Raw genomic sequence first — 16,915 nt, forward strand, 5'->3', positions numbered from 1 at the left:
ATTGGGGCTTGTGTTTTTGGGATAAAAGCATGTGATCCTAGTGAACATTTTTAATTTTATACACTCTTGGCCGTTTTTCGAATGAGCATTTTCAAAGTTTGTAATAATACATTATAGATGTAAAAATAAGCAATGTGTTCTAAATAGATGTATATCCCTTTTATTTTTCTTTACTCTGCCCTGGTAGCATATTGTTTATTATCTTGTTTTATAAAACAAAATATTTTTTTTATAATTGTTTAAAAGTTTTGTTTTAAATGTGTAAAACTTTATATGTTTTGTTAGTTTTCCTTTTTCTAATAGCATAATTACCATGTTGTACAATTCCACTGGTTTGGAAAAATGTAATATATACTTTTTATAATTGTTGCAACATTACGTTTTGTTGTATGCATATAGATTAATTACATCTGTATGTTTGTGTTGCATAAACAGACGATTTGCAAAATGCTTCAAAAAATGTGTCCAACGGGAAAGAAGGCTCCACAAGTCACAAACATCACAATAAAAACACCAAAATGAAGTCACATCAGAAAACAAAATCGCAGAATGGTGTAAAGAAAAAATCAAAAGGCAAAAAAACTGCTTCAAACTTTAAGAAAGATACAAGGTACCAAGAGAGTGAGGAATCTGCTTCGGATGCAGGTAGCTGCCTGGATGAGGACTACAGCAGTGGAGAGGAGACAATGGAGGAGGAATACAAAGCTAAAATACTTAGCTATCTGCAAGATGCTTCTCTGGATGAACTGTCTTTGATACATCAGTGTTCTCTTAAGAAAGCTCAGAAGATAACTGAGCTCCGGCCCTTTAATTCTTGGGAATCTCTGGTGAGTTTACATTCTTCTTTACCTTTTTTTTTTTAATTTTCCTTTTATGCTTATAGGCAAGAGGTGTCTTCAATCATAGGAGGCATAGAGATGGGTGGCCTTATTCTAAGAAGGCTAACACTACATTTGTTTTAAGCCAATAGCATTGCAAATAGTGTCATATGATCTAATTTTGAATAAATTAAGGGGTGATTTTCCTGAAAAACCCAAGCTGATTGGCTGGCAATACTGTCACTCATTCAGCAGCATAGAAACCTGGTTCATTTCACTGCAGAAGCAGACATTAGAGCTTTCATTTAGGAAGGAGAAGTTTGCCAGGCTCTTGTGCATTATTTTAACAGAAAAACTCCTGCAGAAGGCAAGAATGTGGCAGAATTTTTTCTTCTGCTTTTACTGCTTAAAGAATACACTGCAAGAACAGAACTTTGGTTCAAAATGCCAACAAAAATATGACATTTTCTCATTTAAACAGCACTATTTTTCCCTTTTTGTGTTAATCTCTCTCATTTCTGTTTTGCAACTGAGTCTTACAAATTTCTTCTGGCTAAACAATGCTACCATTTTGTGGGATGATTTTTTTAGCTTATTTAGCAAAGGGTGAAAAAGCATTTTAAAATCATCGATCCTTTGTAGGAAGGAGATTTTATTGCACATATCTTGGTAAGTACATTGCACTTTTTTATTGCTTTTTGTTTTTATTTTGAACTTTGTTAGTGCTTTTGTTCATGTTCTTCATATGCAAAAGCCTGATGCTACTTTTTCCTTTCTAATACACACTATTTTGTTATTAATTTTTTTAAAATTATATTTTGTATTTTTTTTTTTTTTAACAATTTTGATTTTCATAGGCCTTGTTATTGGGAATAGTGATGTATAATGAAACTATAACGTAAAAAAATAAGAAAGGGATTTTGTTTTGCAGTTTTTGCTAAGGATTCAAAATGGCTTGGTGAGCATATCTAAAGTGGGCAACTCTTAAGAGGTATTATGGGTAAAAATTCTTTTACGTTCTATTCCATTAGAGATAGAAGTGCTATAGATTTTTTTTTTTTTTTTTTAAATTGTGAAGAAAAAAACGGCACGAGAGAGGGAAAAAAACATAATTATTAAAGCAGCAGTACAAATCTACAAGCCACGCTTTGCACAGGGAATCGTTTTGCCTGAAGCTCTTGGCTGCACTGACAACATCTGTCTGATAGGCAGCGCACTGCCAGACCTGTCAGGCCTCGCCTCAGCTAATTCTTTTTAAAACTATTTGCTAAAGGGCTGCCTTTCCCCTTCTAAGTGTGTTAATTTTGCCAAGAAAAGTTCTGCTATGAATGCTGTACTGACCTGCCGTGAATTTTTAAGTTTTTTTTTTTTATTATTTAATTAAGCAAGTCTGTCAGCACCCGCACCCTCATGTTCATTTTGCTGTTGTAAGAACATGCCCAGGAAAGCTGTTAACTAGCAGAGAGAAAGTTTGTATGCATGCAGATCTGAAGTAACAATTTGTCTATGTAGTGTGTTTGTGTATTATTACACACGCATTTTCCTCTGAGTGCCAAATTATACACCCAAGTAGTTGTACAAAAGAGGCAGAGAATTGAGTATGCAACATATCAGCCAAGTCATAATGTGTTTAAAAACAAATTTTCATTTTTGTACTGCAACTATTTTTCTGTATCCACACTTCACCCACTGTTTTGTCTTACTTGGAGAAGACAATTTGTACTTTAGTCCACAGGCAACAAAACTAGCCACTGTCATAAAGTTAGTGTAAAATGCATTGTTTTACAGTTATATGATAAGCCAGTTAAGGATAGATATGTAGCTGGGTTAGCCTTGAGAAGTTGACAGGCTGCATTTCATGTTCTATGAAATAGCTTAAAGTAACAGTCTACAAAATTGTTATTGTTTAAAAAGATAGATAACGCCTTTACTACCCAGTCCACAGCTTTGCACAACCAACATTGTTATATTATTATACTTTATAACGTTTAAACCTCTACATTTCTGCCTGTTTTAAACACTACAGACACAAGCATACTTTATTAGCTTTTCACAAAAATATACTGCTAGTTCATGTGAGCCATATAGATAAAATTGTGCTCTGTCCCGTGGAGTTGTGGCTGACACTGCACTAGTTGGCTAAATTACAAGTCAATAGATAATAAATAAAAAGTCATGTGATCAGGGGGCTGTCAGAAAAGGTTTAGATACAAGGTAAAAAGTATATTAATATATAAATGTTGGTTATGCAAAACTGGGTAATGGTTAATAAAGGGGTTATCTATCTTTTTAAACCTTTTTAAAATGGACACATGTATACGAATTTAATTTAAAAAAAAAAAATCAGAGCTAAAATACACAAAAAGGGGATACAATAACAAGTGAAAATATGTTGCAAAGTTGTTTCATTATGCATAACTAAACATTTTATTAAAAAAAATCTCAAGGTGTTTACAGGCTCTTTCTACGTGTAGAAAATGTTCTTAGAAATGTATATAACATTATTTGGTTTTATATATATATATATTGGGTCAGAGGAAGGGACGCTATTTGTCCCGAAACGTCACTAATAAAGTATATTTGGATATGTTATCTGAAGACCAGTGAGTGCTTTTTTCTTTTCTTTTGTCTTTTTTTTTTTTTTCTTTTTTGCATATATATATATATCTATATATATATCTATCTATCAAAAAAGAGCGCACTCCCACTAAAACAGCAACTACCAGGTTACAAGCAAATATGAATGTAGAATTGAAAAAAGCATGCGCTCACTGGATTTGTGAAAAAGGTGCTTTTACTGGCACATCAAAAAAAAAGTAACGTTTCGGGGATCAATCACCCCTTCATCAGACAATTGTCTGAAGACGGGGAGTGTTTCCCCGAAACATTACCCATAAGGGAATAAAGTGTTTTCACCCCTTGTTAAATCCGATGAGTGCCTTCTATTTTTTGTTATATAGTTATATACACACACTGTGTATATATGCTCCAGGGTTTCACAAGTCAGTTCTAAAATGTAGGAGCCATCCCCTAAAAATGCATTTGCCATAAATGTTTTGGTGCACCCCCATTAAATATGTACATACTGATGATTTTTGAAAAGTCCGGTGCATTTTAAAGGCTGCACATGCACCCTGCTACCTCCACCATCTCACTTTGAATTCATAGCGTATGAAGGAATTTGTAGATGCCCATGCACATTGTTACTACAGTCCAAAGCCCAATACTGATGGCCACAGGTTGCCTAACCTCTGTGTTGCTGCCAATCAAGGGGTGAGTTCTGTTAAGGCATTGTAGTAGACAATAAAACACATCATTCCTATTTTTAACAGTGAATTACTTTCCCCTAGGTTTGTATACTACAGTGAAGTACACAGACATTGTGAAAACTGACATTTCTGGCCTGGCTCCTAGCTTTGGTCAGGCCCTAATGTTAGATTTTAGTGGGTCTGATACCTCAATATAATGCCAAAATAAACTGGGACTCTAAAACTTTCCCCCACAGCTTATAGAGAAATCAGTGCAAAAAGAAAATGCTCTAAAATGTTACAATATGTTATTATTCCACTGTTACTTTTATATGACTACTGAAAATGGTGTTTAACATAATTGTCAGCTCCAGAGCAGCAATGGACTACTGTAACCTAGCTGATTAACATCTAGTGAGCCAATGACAAGAGGCATGTGTGCAGCCACCAGTCATCAGCTAGGTCAGAGTGGTGCATTGCTGCTCCTAAGCATAATTTTCAACAAAGAATACCAAAACAGTTATTTTGAGAGAAGTAAAATCTCATGCTCTGACTCATGAAAGTTTTGGTGGTCATTTCCCTTTTTAAGCTTACGTTAAAGGCTTCCAATTAATTTATATTTAATTAAGTCTATAGAGAGAGTTTTTAAAATCCCAATCCCAAATTCAAAATTAAGTCAAGTTGTAAAGCTGTCGGCTTTATACTAAAGGGACATTTTAAGGCTAAAATAAAATGCTGTAAATTTTTATAAAGTAACAATAGTAAAAAATAGCCTGCTTTAACCACTTTGCAGAGCACAGTTAAACTCATATCTAAAGCGCCATTTGGGAGCCTCAGCACATTGCAGCTTCTGAGCATTACATGTAAAGTAAATGGCCACTTGTGTATATTGCTACTAATTGACTCGCCATCCATGTCAAGCTCTGGAGCTGCAGTTTGTCTGGCTTCTTAGTGGTATTTTAACTTTGTTTTAAACCCCTTTGGACATTATTACCAAAATCTTCTAATTGGAATAGCCCTTTTAAGAACCTAAGTTTTATAACAAAGTTAAAACATACGTTTTCTGTTTTTAGAAACAGTATCTGATCCAAATGATGTTAAACAATGATAGATTTGTTTGTTTATAAAAGTCACTACTTTTTAAAAAGAATTACGCATACATAATATGCAGCACCTACATTAGTGAAGGAAAAAACTGCTGAAGAAAACCACTTCTCAAGTTCCCAAAATTATCGCCTATGGGACAGCAAAATATAAGGGGCATTTTATTTTCTGAAGCACAGCATGTAAACGAGTTAACATTCATTTATGGGTTTTTTTTTGTTTTTTTTTTAATAATTTTTATTGAGGTTGAAGATAGGACAGTACAACATTGCCACATACGTGGCCAGCATGATATAACTGGTAACAATCAGCAAGGCTATTGTAATACATTGCAAAGTATCCAAAATATAGTACTGCACGAACAGCAAAGTGTCATTAAGTCAACCTCGTTTTTTTGGACTATGAGCAAATAAATAGCAACTTCCTTGACACAAATAAGGTATAGAGTATAATTTTAAAATATAACAGGTGCATATGGTATGGTAAAATATATAATATGATATCAAACTCCTTTAATTATAGCTGGAATCCATAATGAAACATTAAAACTAGTACCTCAATAGAAGCAACCTAAAGCTATGGTAAGATTGTATGCTTAGGTAGTAGATAGTAGTGATCAGTCCTGCTGATCTAGATGGGCATATAGATTTATTGCTATGGTATTATGTAGGAGTGAGAATTTAGGATGTAGTCAAAAACAGTAAATAGGGTGCGGTATGAGCAAGATAAACCGCCTATTGAGTCCCTCCAAAGTAGAGAGCCCATTATTTTTTTTTTGGGGGGGGGGGGGGGAGGTGGTATTTCAAGTGTTTAAGTAAGATATGTCAGAAAGCTGCATATCACTAAAAGGGTAGGGTAAGCCACTGTATCTAAATTTATAGTAAACGGGTTATATAAGAGCAAATCATTATATTCATGTGGAGAGACTATTTCAACATGGGCCGAGGTTATGCCCTGCTCAATAGGACCTGAGAGTCTAGAATGTTTCATATAACAAGAGTTATGCAGCTCTAGTATGAAATATAAGGGCGAGAGGTCATACATTAGGGTACAGGCTCAGGACAGCCTGCATTAGATAACAAGTCATCCTGGAGTAATTGAAATCTATATATGATAGGTATAGGCAGGTAGTAAGGTTACAGCACTTCTGTATAGAAGTTCAAATATAATTAACATTGAAATCTCCTGTATGTGTCATGGTTGTACAATAATTGTAAGTATAGTATTGGGAACATGTCAAGAGCTTCAACAAAGGACAAAAAAATAAGAACATTACTTAAATACATTGAATTACATTACGGAGTAAAACTATGTCTGAAACTATGCTATGGAGCTATATATTTATAGAATAGAAGCATCCCGCTGCCCCGGCCGCTGGCAGCAAGGTGTCATGTCTAGAAATCATATCTAAACTCCAAGTATATGTAATAAGTATAATAAACTGCAGACATGTAAGTATTATAAGATGAAATGCTTAAATTCTATCCATATAACAATGGGTACAAATAACCAATGAGGGGCCTGTAAATGTAAAGTAATGACCATACACAAGCGAAAATTTGTATAGAGCACAGGACTGAAATTTGGCAGGGTTGTACCTTAATATAATAATCACATATGTAGGGGTGGCATAGCTAAAAGAATGTGAGTCCAGAATATATTTACTACTTCAGGTCAGACCTTGAAATTGAGGATAAAGACTCATCTTACAGTATTTCCTCCAGCAAGATAAGTACAATTATGACAGAGCTGGGACCTAAGTCAATAGGATGTTATATAACTTTCCCCTGCCCATATTTGTAACCGCATGTCTGTTATAAACATTGTGAAATAATTAACTAGGGTATGATAATAAAGTGTGACTTTCAGTACCCAAAACAAACCAACCACAAAATAAACAGTAAAACACAATTATAAAGTTCTCTGAAGATGAGATGAAGTCATTCAACCTTGTAAAGGATAGTGTCTCTGTGTTCTCTATGGCCAGAGGTGTTTCTTCTGCTGGGGGCAAACCCCAATAATGGAGCCCTACACATGAGCCTAAAGTATAGCAATATCGAAGAATAAATCTAGCCCATGGTAGCTGTGTAGAGTACTATTATTTTAGCTTGATATATGTATTGTCACAGTAAGCAGTCCCACTAATCAGTATGAGGATAAATGTTCAGACTGAAGATGATTTCCATATACGTTGTAGAACAGGGGCTACAAGCAGGTTCGTAGGGAGCTCCAGATTAGCCTATGCCTCTTCTTAGGTCACCGGGACCATACTGCACTGGTAGCATGCGGCCCGTGATACACACCAACCCACAGTGTCCTGCTTAGACTCGATCACTCCTGCCTCTACACCACGGAGCAAGGGGAGAGCCTCACAAGCATGGTCGCGGTCTGCAGATTTCACATGCCCCGCAGCTGCAGATAAGTTTAGGAGCGAGGTCTGAATGTTTCCAAAGTCTTGCATCTCACTGGGCAGCCCAGGTTCGAAGTGTGCAGCCAGATAATCACCTTCCGCCGCCCTCGATAATATGCGTGTCTCTCGAGCAGCTTGATCCCTGGAATGGTGGCTGAGCGATTCGCCATGCTGGATTGAGTCGGGTAGGCGACGCAAGGACCCATGGGCTAGTATACCATCGGCAATACTCCGATCCAAAACTGTGTTAGCACTAGTCAGGCTGAGGGTAACATGCTCAGGAACGTTAGTTACAGTGCAACACTTGAGGAGTGTTGCTTCCATTCTGGCGAAGTGTTCATATAGGAGCTGTGCCACATCCTCCACCCAGTAGCTCAGGGCCTCCTTCCTGGCCATATTTTTATAGAGCTTCTGACAGCCAGGGATAGCCTCTTGAACACTTGCAGAGTCTTGTAGGGTTATTAGAGATCAAGGGATTTCCTTGTGGTGCAAGAGAATTTGATCCCAAGGGGTAGATAAATTAAATTTTAGTCTTATTAGAGCCAGGAGCCCCATTCATGCACGTCTGGCTCCCTTGGAAGTTGGCTCCGCCCCTTCATTTATGTTTTTGATTTATTTTTTCTCTGGAACAAGTTTAATAAATGGGACTTTAAACATCTGGGTATAACTACAGTACCATGATTACTACTGGTATTGTTTAGCTGCTGTACCTGCAGCTCTTTGAAGCTGTTCTTATTTTTACCCCTTACAGAATCCAGCTTCTAAAGCTCTGCATTTTAGACTGGGCACCGCCATCTTGTAGCTCACGTATTGTTGTCATGTGACAGAAGCAGTGCACTATGACAGATCTGTGACATTACCGGCATTTTGACAGCTGTACCTTGTATTTCACTGTTGCTCACATAAGAGAGAGCTGTGGCTTTACGTTTTTGCAGGATTTTTTTTGCGCAGTTTTTTTAAAGTTACATAATAAATATGTTTCAAGATGGCGGCGCCCAGTGTGATGTTGCAGGCATAGGAGGAAGTATGACAGCTTGAATAGTAACCCTACTACTGTAGTTGCACTACGCAGTTTAATGTCCCTTTTAAATGAAACTCTGTTTATGTTAAAAATTTAATTCAATGCAGCTGTTTGTTTTGTCCTTCCTTTTAATGCTGATTGGTTGATAAAAGCTCATTATACACCCCCCCCAAGGAAGTTGCTATGTGTTTAATTAACATGTTTAGGGGAAATAAATCAAAATGCATAAATTAAAGCGTATGGATAATTTTTTGAGTAAGATGTTAAAATCTATCAGTGGATATCTAAGCGCTGAGCAGTAGATTTCCCATTTCCCTCTTCGCCATACATGATTCTAGGGGGTATTTGTTAAAAGAAATGTAAAAAATTGTTTTGCATAAGTAAGTGTATAATTATGGCTTCCAAATCTAAGTGCTAGACTAAAACATTAAGAGGCAGGGTCTGGAAATTTCCACTAGTCCTGAATGAGAATTAATTTAGGATTTTGCCCATATTTATTTAACATTGAGTGGACTAGTAACCTTTTCACCTTGGCCTAGTTACTGAATTTTAGTATGCTGCTTTTTCATAAATATAAATTAGGCTCCGAATATAGCTGAACGTAACGAAGGGCCACCTTCTATCCTAAACCTCTGAATGCATGCGTCTTTGTCCAATAGATCCACCTGGGTGCATTTTAAAGTTGCTGTAGGTGTCAATATCTTGCTTTGAATTAGTATATAAGCTGTTTTGTTAATCTTCTTTCACAGCTTACTTTTTTCTTTAACCCCTTAAGGACCAGCGACGTAACCTGTATGTCGCTGGCCTTTTTTTGGGACTTGATTGTTTTATAGCGCTGTCTTGCCACCAACGTTAAGACTGCTCTATTCCACAAACCTTCTGGAGGGAGGGCATTAATAGTGTGTTCTTACTAGACTTGTGCTATTATGTCCTGAAAAGACCCTTAACGACCAGTGACATACAGGGTACATTGTGATCATTAAGGGGTTAAAGGTAATCCACACTTTGTTTTAGAATTTTGTTATCTAGTGATCTTTCCTTAGCATAACAATAATTACTTTCCCTTAGTTTGATCTCAAGTTATTTAGCTGCCTGTTTTTAAAATAAAATGTGACTCCTGTTGTTTTCTAACAATTCTATTATTGTGTTTAATTTAACAATGCTTTTAAATGGTTAATCATAACCTTGCCTAAAATTGAAAACACATACACGACATATACTTCCTTGTACTCCTATGTAAGGGTTCACATTTGTTAAGCTGTAGTAGTCCAAAAAGATTTGGGTTTTCTAGGGTTTTGTTTCCTATAAATACTCTAGGAACAGGGAAATATATTAAAAAGGACACTCAAGTCAAAATTAGACTTCAGAAATTTAAAACAACTTTTCAATTCATTACCATTAATAAAATGTGTGGTGTCTTTTTTTATATTTACAATTTTTTTTTTTTTTTAGTCCCCAGCTCCTACTGAGCATGTGCAAGAATTCAGATTGTGATTGGCTGATGGCTGTCACATGATAAAGGAGTGGAAATAGACATAACTTTTGAAATGTATCAGAAACAAAATCTACTACTCATTTGAAGTTCAGACTATAGTCCCCTCCACTAATATTGGCACCCTTGGTAAATATGAGCAAAGAAGGCTGTGAAAGTGTCTCTTTTGTAGTAGATTTGTGTGGGCTTTTTTTTTAACAAAAGATCAAACAATAAAGACATTTTTTTCACAGCCTTCTTTGCTCATATTTACCAAGGGTGCCAATATTAGTGGAGGGCACTTTAAGTGCTATTGCGTTGTCTTTTTATTAAGCATTTGTTGATTATGCAACTCTGTATTTATTGGTCCATTAAAGGACCTTATTCCAAAATATACCATCTTTGCAGGCGGAAAGGTCCGAAAGTAGTGCACATATCCATCTGCAATCGGCACTTGTGATGTTGCATTGCACGTCACAATTTACCATTACACAAGAGTTTTCTTGTGCAATGCCACCCCCTGCTCTGGCGTGACCAATTGCACTAGAGTAGGGCATGTTAGTCATGAGAGGAAAAAGCAGTTTCTCTTCACTTATGCGAACATGCTCCACATGGCCCAAAAAGCTGCTAATGCAGCTTCATAAATCTAGCCCTAAATACAGTAGATTTGCATTATTAACTAGTATATAATTAAAGGCAATATAAATTTTAAATAAATGGTAGATTGTTTGTTTTTTTCTAACAAATTTCAAAATTTCCTTAAACTTGCTGTCCCCTGTATCAGCCAGCAACCAATCACAAACTCATACGTGTACACTGTAAATTATTGCACATGCTAAGTAGTAGCTAGTGCCTCAGACAGTATCCTTATAAAAAAGAACACAGTTTGATAAAGAAAGTAAATTGGAGTGTCTCTTTAAATGGCATGCTTTATCAGAATATTTTTTTATTTTACTGGCCCTTTCATAAGTGAGACCTTTCTAAACCAAAATCAATAAATCACAAAGTAATTAAATCAGAGATGTCCATCGTTTTGTAATAAAGGACTAAATTGATTCTTTGACGTGTGAGGGTAATAAACCATTTTTAAAATTAATTGAAAAAAATATTTGTTGCTGTAGAAATTAACTTCAAATCAACTATTTAATAATTTTAATGCTGCAGACCAAAAGTATGTTTTTTGTATTTTTTTGTTTTTTTGTTTGTTTTTTTTTTTTATCCATAAAGGTCGGAAAAAAAATCTGGTGCAGAACCCCCCCCCCCCCCCCCCCCCCCCGTACTTTGTGCATTTCAAATGGACATTGGTAGAGAAGTAGAGTAAAGGGAAGCATGGGAGGCACAGAAAATCACTAGAATCATGTATTACCTGCGGCTGGCTTAGGTTGCACAATGCTGTAATGACAATCACTCTGGCTATAGGGAAACTTCTCTATTCTTCTGCTAGAATTTATTTTTTATCTCTTATGAATATAGATAATTAGAATAAAAATAACGATTATGTGCACATGTTTTTTTTTTGTTTTTTTTTAATAATGTCGGTTGTTGACTAAGCCTTGGGACAGTGGTTTCTAAATTTTTACTTTCCCAGATCAAATAGATTAAACTTCAAATTTGTAAAAGGGTGGTTAGCCCTTGCTTTTGTACAATTACACAGGTGTGTATCTGCACATATGTTTTAATGCTTGTTAGTTTTAATTGAATGAATTCTAGAAAAAATACCCATAATACTTTTTTTCTCTCTTGGCTTCAACAGTAAAGATAAAGAAGAAAAATACCCCTTGGAGCAAAAAATTGTGTTCCCCATCTGTACAGATTTGGTTTATAGAAAATCTCTTAAGTATGCTGTCAATTTAGCTTGTGGCACATTGGTTGCAAAGTGTGACTGAGCCTGAACGAGCTTGTGGCTTTGTAAATATAATCCTTTATAAACTGTCATTCATGAGTCGGATACTAGAATGCATTTTGCACTGTTTACTTTAAACATATTTTCTTTTAAATAAATCTTTATGCAGACTCTTAATAACCTTAACATTTAATATTTAAGAATAGTAATCATCATAAATAGCCTAATGCATTTGCAATTTCTGCATTTCAAGAAGCACTATGATTTATTGTTGCAGTTTGTTGCCTACTCTAAAATATTGCAGCTGTGTTCTAATAGCCATTCTTTTTACACTTCTATTTGTAAATGTTAAACATCAGTTTGTGCTCACTGGGATTTGATCTAAGTTCACTGCATTCATAAATATTATTTGAGACCCTTTGTGACCAGCATGAATTCTCAGAGTTCTAGTTTTATATAATGTAAAACGCAATTTCAAGTATTTCCCATTGTTAAAAACTATTTTTGTTTATACCAAACATCATTTTTTATCTTTATTATATGGTACAAAAGCACACAGCTCCCCCTACTGTGTGTAGTAAGTTGTTCATTTAAAGTGCTTTTGCTAGACTCTCACATGGGTTTATGTGTGAGGTCTGTGTGCAAATTAAGAAATTTATTGATTTAATTGTGCATTTCTCCTTACAGTTTAATAAAATAAGCAGAGCCAATGGTCTTTCCGAAGACCTCCTTTGGGACTGTAAAACACTGATCAAAGAAAGAGAAGTTGTTTTGAAGCTAATGAACAAATGTGAAGATATATCACGTAATCTGACAAAACAGGTCACTCACCTTAAGGAAGATGGAGAAAGTGGATGGAATGTCAAATGTCCTTCTATTCTTTCCAAAAGGTATACACAGTGTTCTGAAAATGTCAAAATGATGTTTATCTTTGTATGTATTGTCCTACCACATGCCTTAATATTATTATTGGAAGGTTTTCACATTTCCAACTATAAGAAGACTATTTAGTAGAAGTTTTAAGATAAAGTATGACATATTACAGTTGGCATGAATAACATTATTTGTTTTGGATCCCAGTGAATGTTAAAACTAGTTTGATCCTTTTCTGTGGCTGTCTGTTATGTGGCCCTTTTTAATAATCAAGAGTCTAAGGTCTTCCCAAAGTTAGTCACTGCTCTTTTCCACATTTCTTACATATATAAAGCTTTTCTTTATGATTGTTGAAAGCATGCTGTAATGTGAAGATTGTTTAATATTTGCTTTTAATCAACTTGGTCCTTGGAACACTTCTTCTCATGTGTTCTTGTACAGTGTATGCTCCTTAAAGGGCCATGAAACCCAAATGTCGAAACACTTGAAAGTGATGCAGCAAAGCTGTAAAAAGCTGACTAGAAAATATCACCTGAGTATTTCTGTGTAAAAAAGAAAGATATATTTTACCTCAAAATGTCCTAAGTATTCATACCCCATTGTAAAGGACTTTAAGCAACAAATCGGTATGTATGCCTGTCCCCGGGACTTGTAAGAGAGCGTGCTTCATGCACACTCATGTTATTTCCCTATTCAGTTTAAGAAAGTTTACTATGAAATCCCATGAGATCAGTTCATGATTTATTTATTTTTACCTGCAGCTGGATAGCAGCTGAAGTATAACTGTTTACAGAGCACTGAGCTGAGGAAATTGTGAGTTAAAATATCTTCCTTTTTTACATAGAGATATTCAGGTGATATTTTCCGGTCAGCTTTTTACAGTTATGTTGCATCACTTTCATGTGATTTAGCATATGAGTAATTCTTTCCCTTTAAGTGCAACCTAATGTAAGAAACCCCCATCATGTGAACAACTTTATTGAAAGCACACACTCAAGAGAATATTATTGCTCTTCCTGAGTAGTTCTTAACGTTGCCCTTTATTTGTAGACCTGTTGTCCTTTATTTGTAGACCATGCAAATCCTGAACCATAAACAGTCTCCTGTAGTCATTTTGAAATATTTCTTTTTTGAATGTACTGCCTGTTTACTAATTTATTTATTTATTTTTTAGTCTGGTGCTTAAGCCTTACCAAATGATTGGATTAAATTGGTTAGCACTTCTACACAAACATAACGTAAATGGGATTTTAGCAGATGAAATGGTGAGTAGACGTTTTAAGTCACAATATTAACACTAGTGTTTCAAAAGCGGGGGTGGGGGTCGCTCACATTTGTGTATGTATATTACTGATCACCTTCTAGTTTGCAGGGAGAAGTGGTTGGTTATAAAAGTTGCTGCATGCTAATTGAATGTGCCCTAGCAGTGCAATTTGAGCCGCATTGAAGGAACTAAGCATTTGGGTCATCTTGGTTAAAGTGAAGGTCAATTTAGATGAATTGGTGCCCGTTTTTTAATAAACCTATTAGAAACAAGGGCACTTTAATTCATCAAAATTTATTTCACTTGTTTTTTTTAAATACTTACCTTTTAATCTTCACAGCCCCTCCAGCGATTCCCCCGGCTGTCGGAAGCCTCTTCATACGTTAAAAATGACGAATCCGGCTACCCCTGGATGCTTAGTTCCAACTTCTATTATCTAATTTTATTTTGTTCTCTTGGGCTAGGTAGGCTGTGGAGCTGCTGATTGGTGGCTGCACATATATGCCTCATGTAATTGGTTCACACACAGTGTTCAGCTAGCTCCTAATTGCTTATTCAAGAAAAGATACCATGAGAATGAAGCAAATTAGAAATCAGAAGTTAACTGGAAAATTGTTTAAATTGTATTCTCTATCTAAATTATAAATGTATGTCCCTTTAAGACATGTTCACACACCTGAACCTACTTGGGTATGCTCTTTAAAAGTATACCAAGAGAACAAAGTACATTGCATTCATTTCTCAACAATTATCTAAAGCGTTTTGTAATGAGTTTCTTTATTAGCAGTGCCCATTCATAGGAATGGTTTGTTATAACACACACAAGAAATATAAACTATGCCATAAATTCCATAGTTATTCAACCAAGATTGTTCAGTAATGTGTTTGAGAAGATCTTGAAGACCTAATTGCTTTTTCTATGTATAAATTTACAGGGTTTGGGTAAAACCGTTCAAGCCATAGCTTTCCTTGCCCATCTTTACATGACTGGTGACAGAGGTCCACATCTTGTGGTTGTACCGGCATCAACTCTAGGTTAGTTATGCTTTTGTATTGTCAAATGGTATAATTGCTCTTTATATAATAAAGGAAGCGGAATCCTAAATAAGAGATTTAGAACCTTTTTTTTTTTTTTTTTAAAAAAAACTTGTTAAATGTGTGAGAGATGAAACCTGTGCACATCTTAACTTATAATTATCTGGCTTTTATTAAAGAATCTTATATTAAAATTTATTTTTGCAGTTGGACTCTAAAAGCAGCTAAAAGCATTTTTTTCCATGTCAGTATCTATGTATATGTGTGTATTAGGCATGGGTATACAGAAGTGGGAAGCCCTCTGACGCCTGCTCTTTTCAGAGGCAGATTTCTGCTTGTGAACTATCACTACACTAAGATTTGGATTTGCACAGATAAAAATCCGGCTCTGAAAAGAGCTGAAGTAAACGACGGATCACCTACTACTGCACTCTGCAGCTATCTAATGCTCATTATATATTATTAATTTTAATGATTTCAATTAAGTTGCTTTAATAGTTTTAGGGAAAATAATTTGTTGTGTATTTTAATTAAACACAATCAAGTGCACTCTGCTCTCTGTTAAAATAACTTTTATTACTTAAATATGTTGTGTGAAATTTGAAGATTTGAGTAGGATTAATTTTAGATAAATAAAAAAAAAATTTCTTTCATGCTTCTAGATAACTGGGTTAGAGAATTCAACCAGTGGTGTCCAGATATGAATATCTTACTCTATTATGGTAAGCAATCAGAACAAGCAAATGGAACAGAATCATGACCTTTTATTAGATATGCACTTTGTAATCGAAATTAACTTTTTCATAATCTTGCAGGTTCTCAGGATGAACGAAGACATTTACGCTATGACATACTTAATAAGGTTGCAGATTTTAATGTGATAGTTACAACGTAAGTATTCTATAGGAATCCTATCAAAGCAATGTTCTGATGCCACCTGGTGGACAACAGGTCACATTACATTAGAACCAGTAACGAAAATAGATTTCATTTAAAGAGGTAACAAAGTCTAAATTAAAGGGCAGTTATAGTGATAAAATTATGTTATAATTTGTTAGAGCATGTAATTTTATCACTATACCGTGCAACTGTGTTTAACTTCCACAAATGGGTAAGCACATAGTTAAAGTATAACTTGGGAGCTGCAGTGCACTGCTGGTCCTGAATAGAAACTGACGCTGATTTAATCAGCAGTGCTAGTCACAAGACCCAGCTGTGTAACTAGCACTGCTGTTCGGATCAGCAGCACTTTCTGCTCTGGACCAGAAGTGCTCTGCACCATCACATGATAAAATAACATACTCATAGATCATGTAATTTCCTTCATAGGTGGTGGGAGTCTACAATCCATTACTCATGGGAATTACCTTTCTTATCACTTGGAGGAGGCAAAGATTCCCAAACCCCAAGAGCTCTGAATAACACCTCACGCATACCTCAGTCTTTTCTTTTCCTCTGCTGAAGGTGGTTGAAGAATAAAGATTTGCATGAGTTCCTTCAGAGAGGGGTTTTTAGTGTATTTTGAGGCCCAGTTTCCCCTTAGTGTGCAGTGCTTGTCAGAGGGATGTATTTGGGGTATTATTTATGATTTTTATTTACCTCATGGGAATTTCTTCATTAACTTTCCATAATCGGTTGCAAGATTTTATCTGTTGCCTCCCTTTATGCATCTACAACACTAGTTTTCAAACCTGTCCCCAGACCTCCCCAACAGGCCAGGTTTTCAGGATTACATTGTATGTGAGCAGGTAAAATAACAATGTTTACTAATCAGCTGATTATTTCACCTGTGCTCTAGTTCCAGATGTCCTCAAAATGTGGCCTGTTA

General features: G+C 35.5%; 1 protein-coding gene across 1 annotated transcript in view; it reads left to right on the forward strand.

The window, feature by feature from the left end:
- Nucleotides 1–16,915, forward strand: part of SMARCAD1 (SWI/SNF-related, matrix-associated actin-dependent regulator of chromatin, subfamily a, containing DEAD/H box 1) — a 496,186-nt gene that overhangs the window by 434,607 nt on the left and 44,664 nt on the right. Inside the window, exons 10-15 of the mRNA XM_053700170.1 lie at nt 436–827; nt 12,603–12,805; nt 13,963–14,053; nt 14,988–15,087; nt 15,750–15,809; nt 15,903–15,978. Of these exons, the coding sequence (XP_053556145.1) occupies nt 436–827; nt 12,603–12,805; nt 13,963–14,053; nt 14,988–15,087; nt 15,750–15,809; nt 15,903–15,978 (922 nt within the window). The remainder of the gene's footprint in view (nt 1–435; nt 828–12,602; nt 12,806–13,962; nt 14,054–14,987; nt 15,088–15,749; nt 15,810–15,902; nt 15,979–16,915) is intronic.

The sequence above is a fragment of the Bombina bombina genome, chromosome 2, assembly GCF_027579735.1.
Source record: "Bombina bombina isolate aBomBom1 chromosome 2, aBomBom1.pri, whole genome shotgun sequence".
Classification (NCBI taxonomy): Eukaryota; Metazoa; Chordata; class Amphibia; order Anura; family Bombinatoridae; genus Bombina; species Bombina bombina.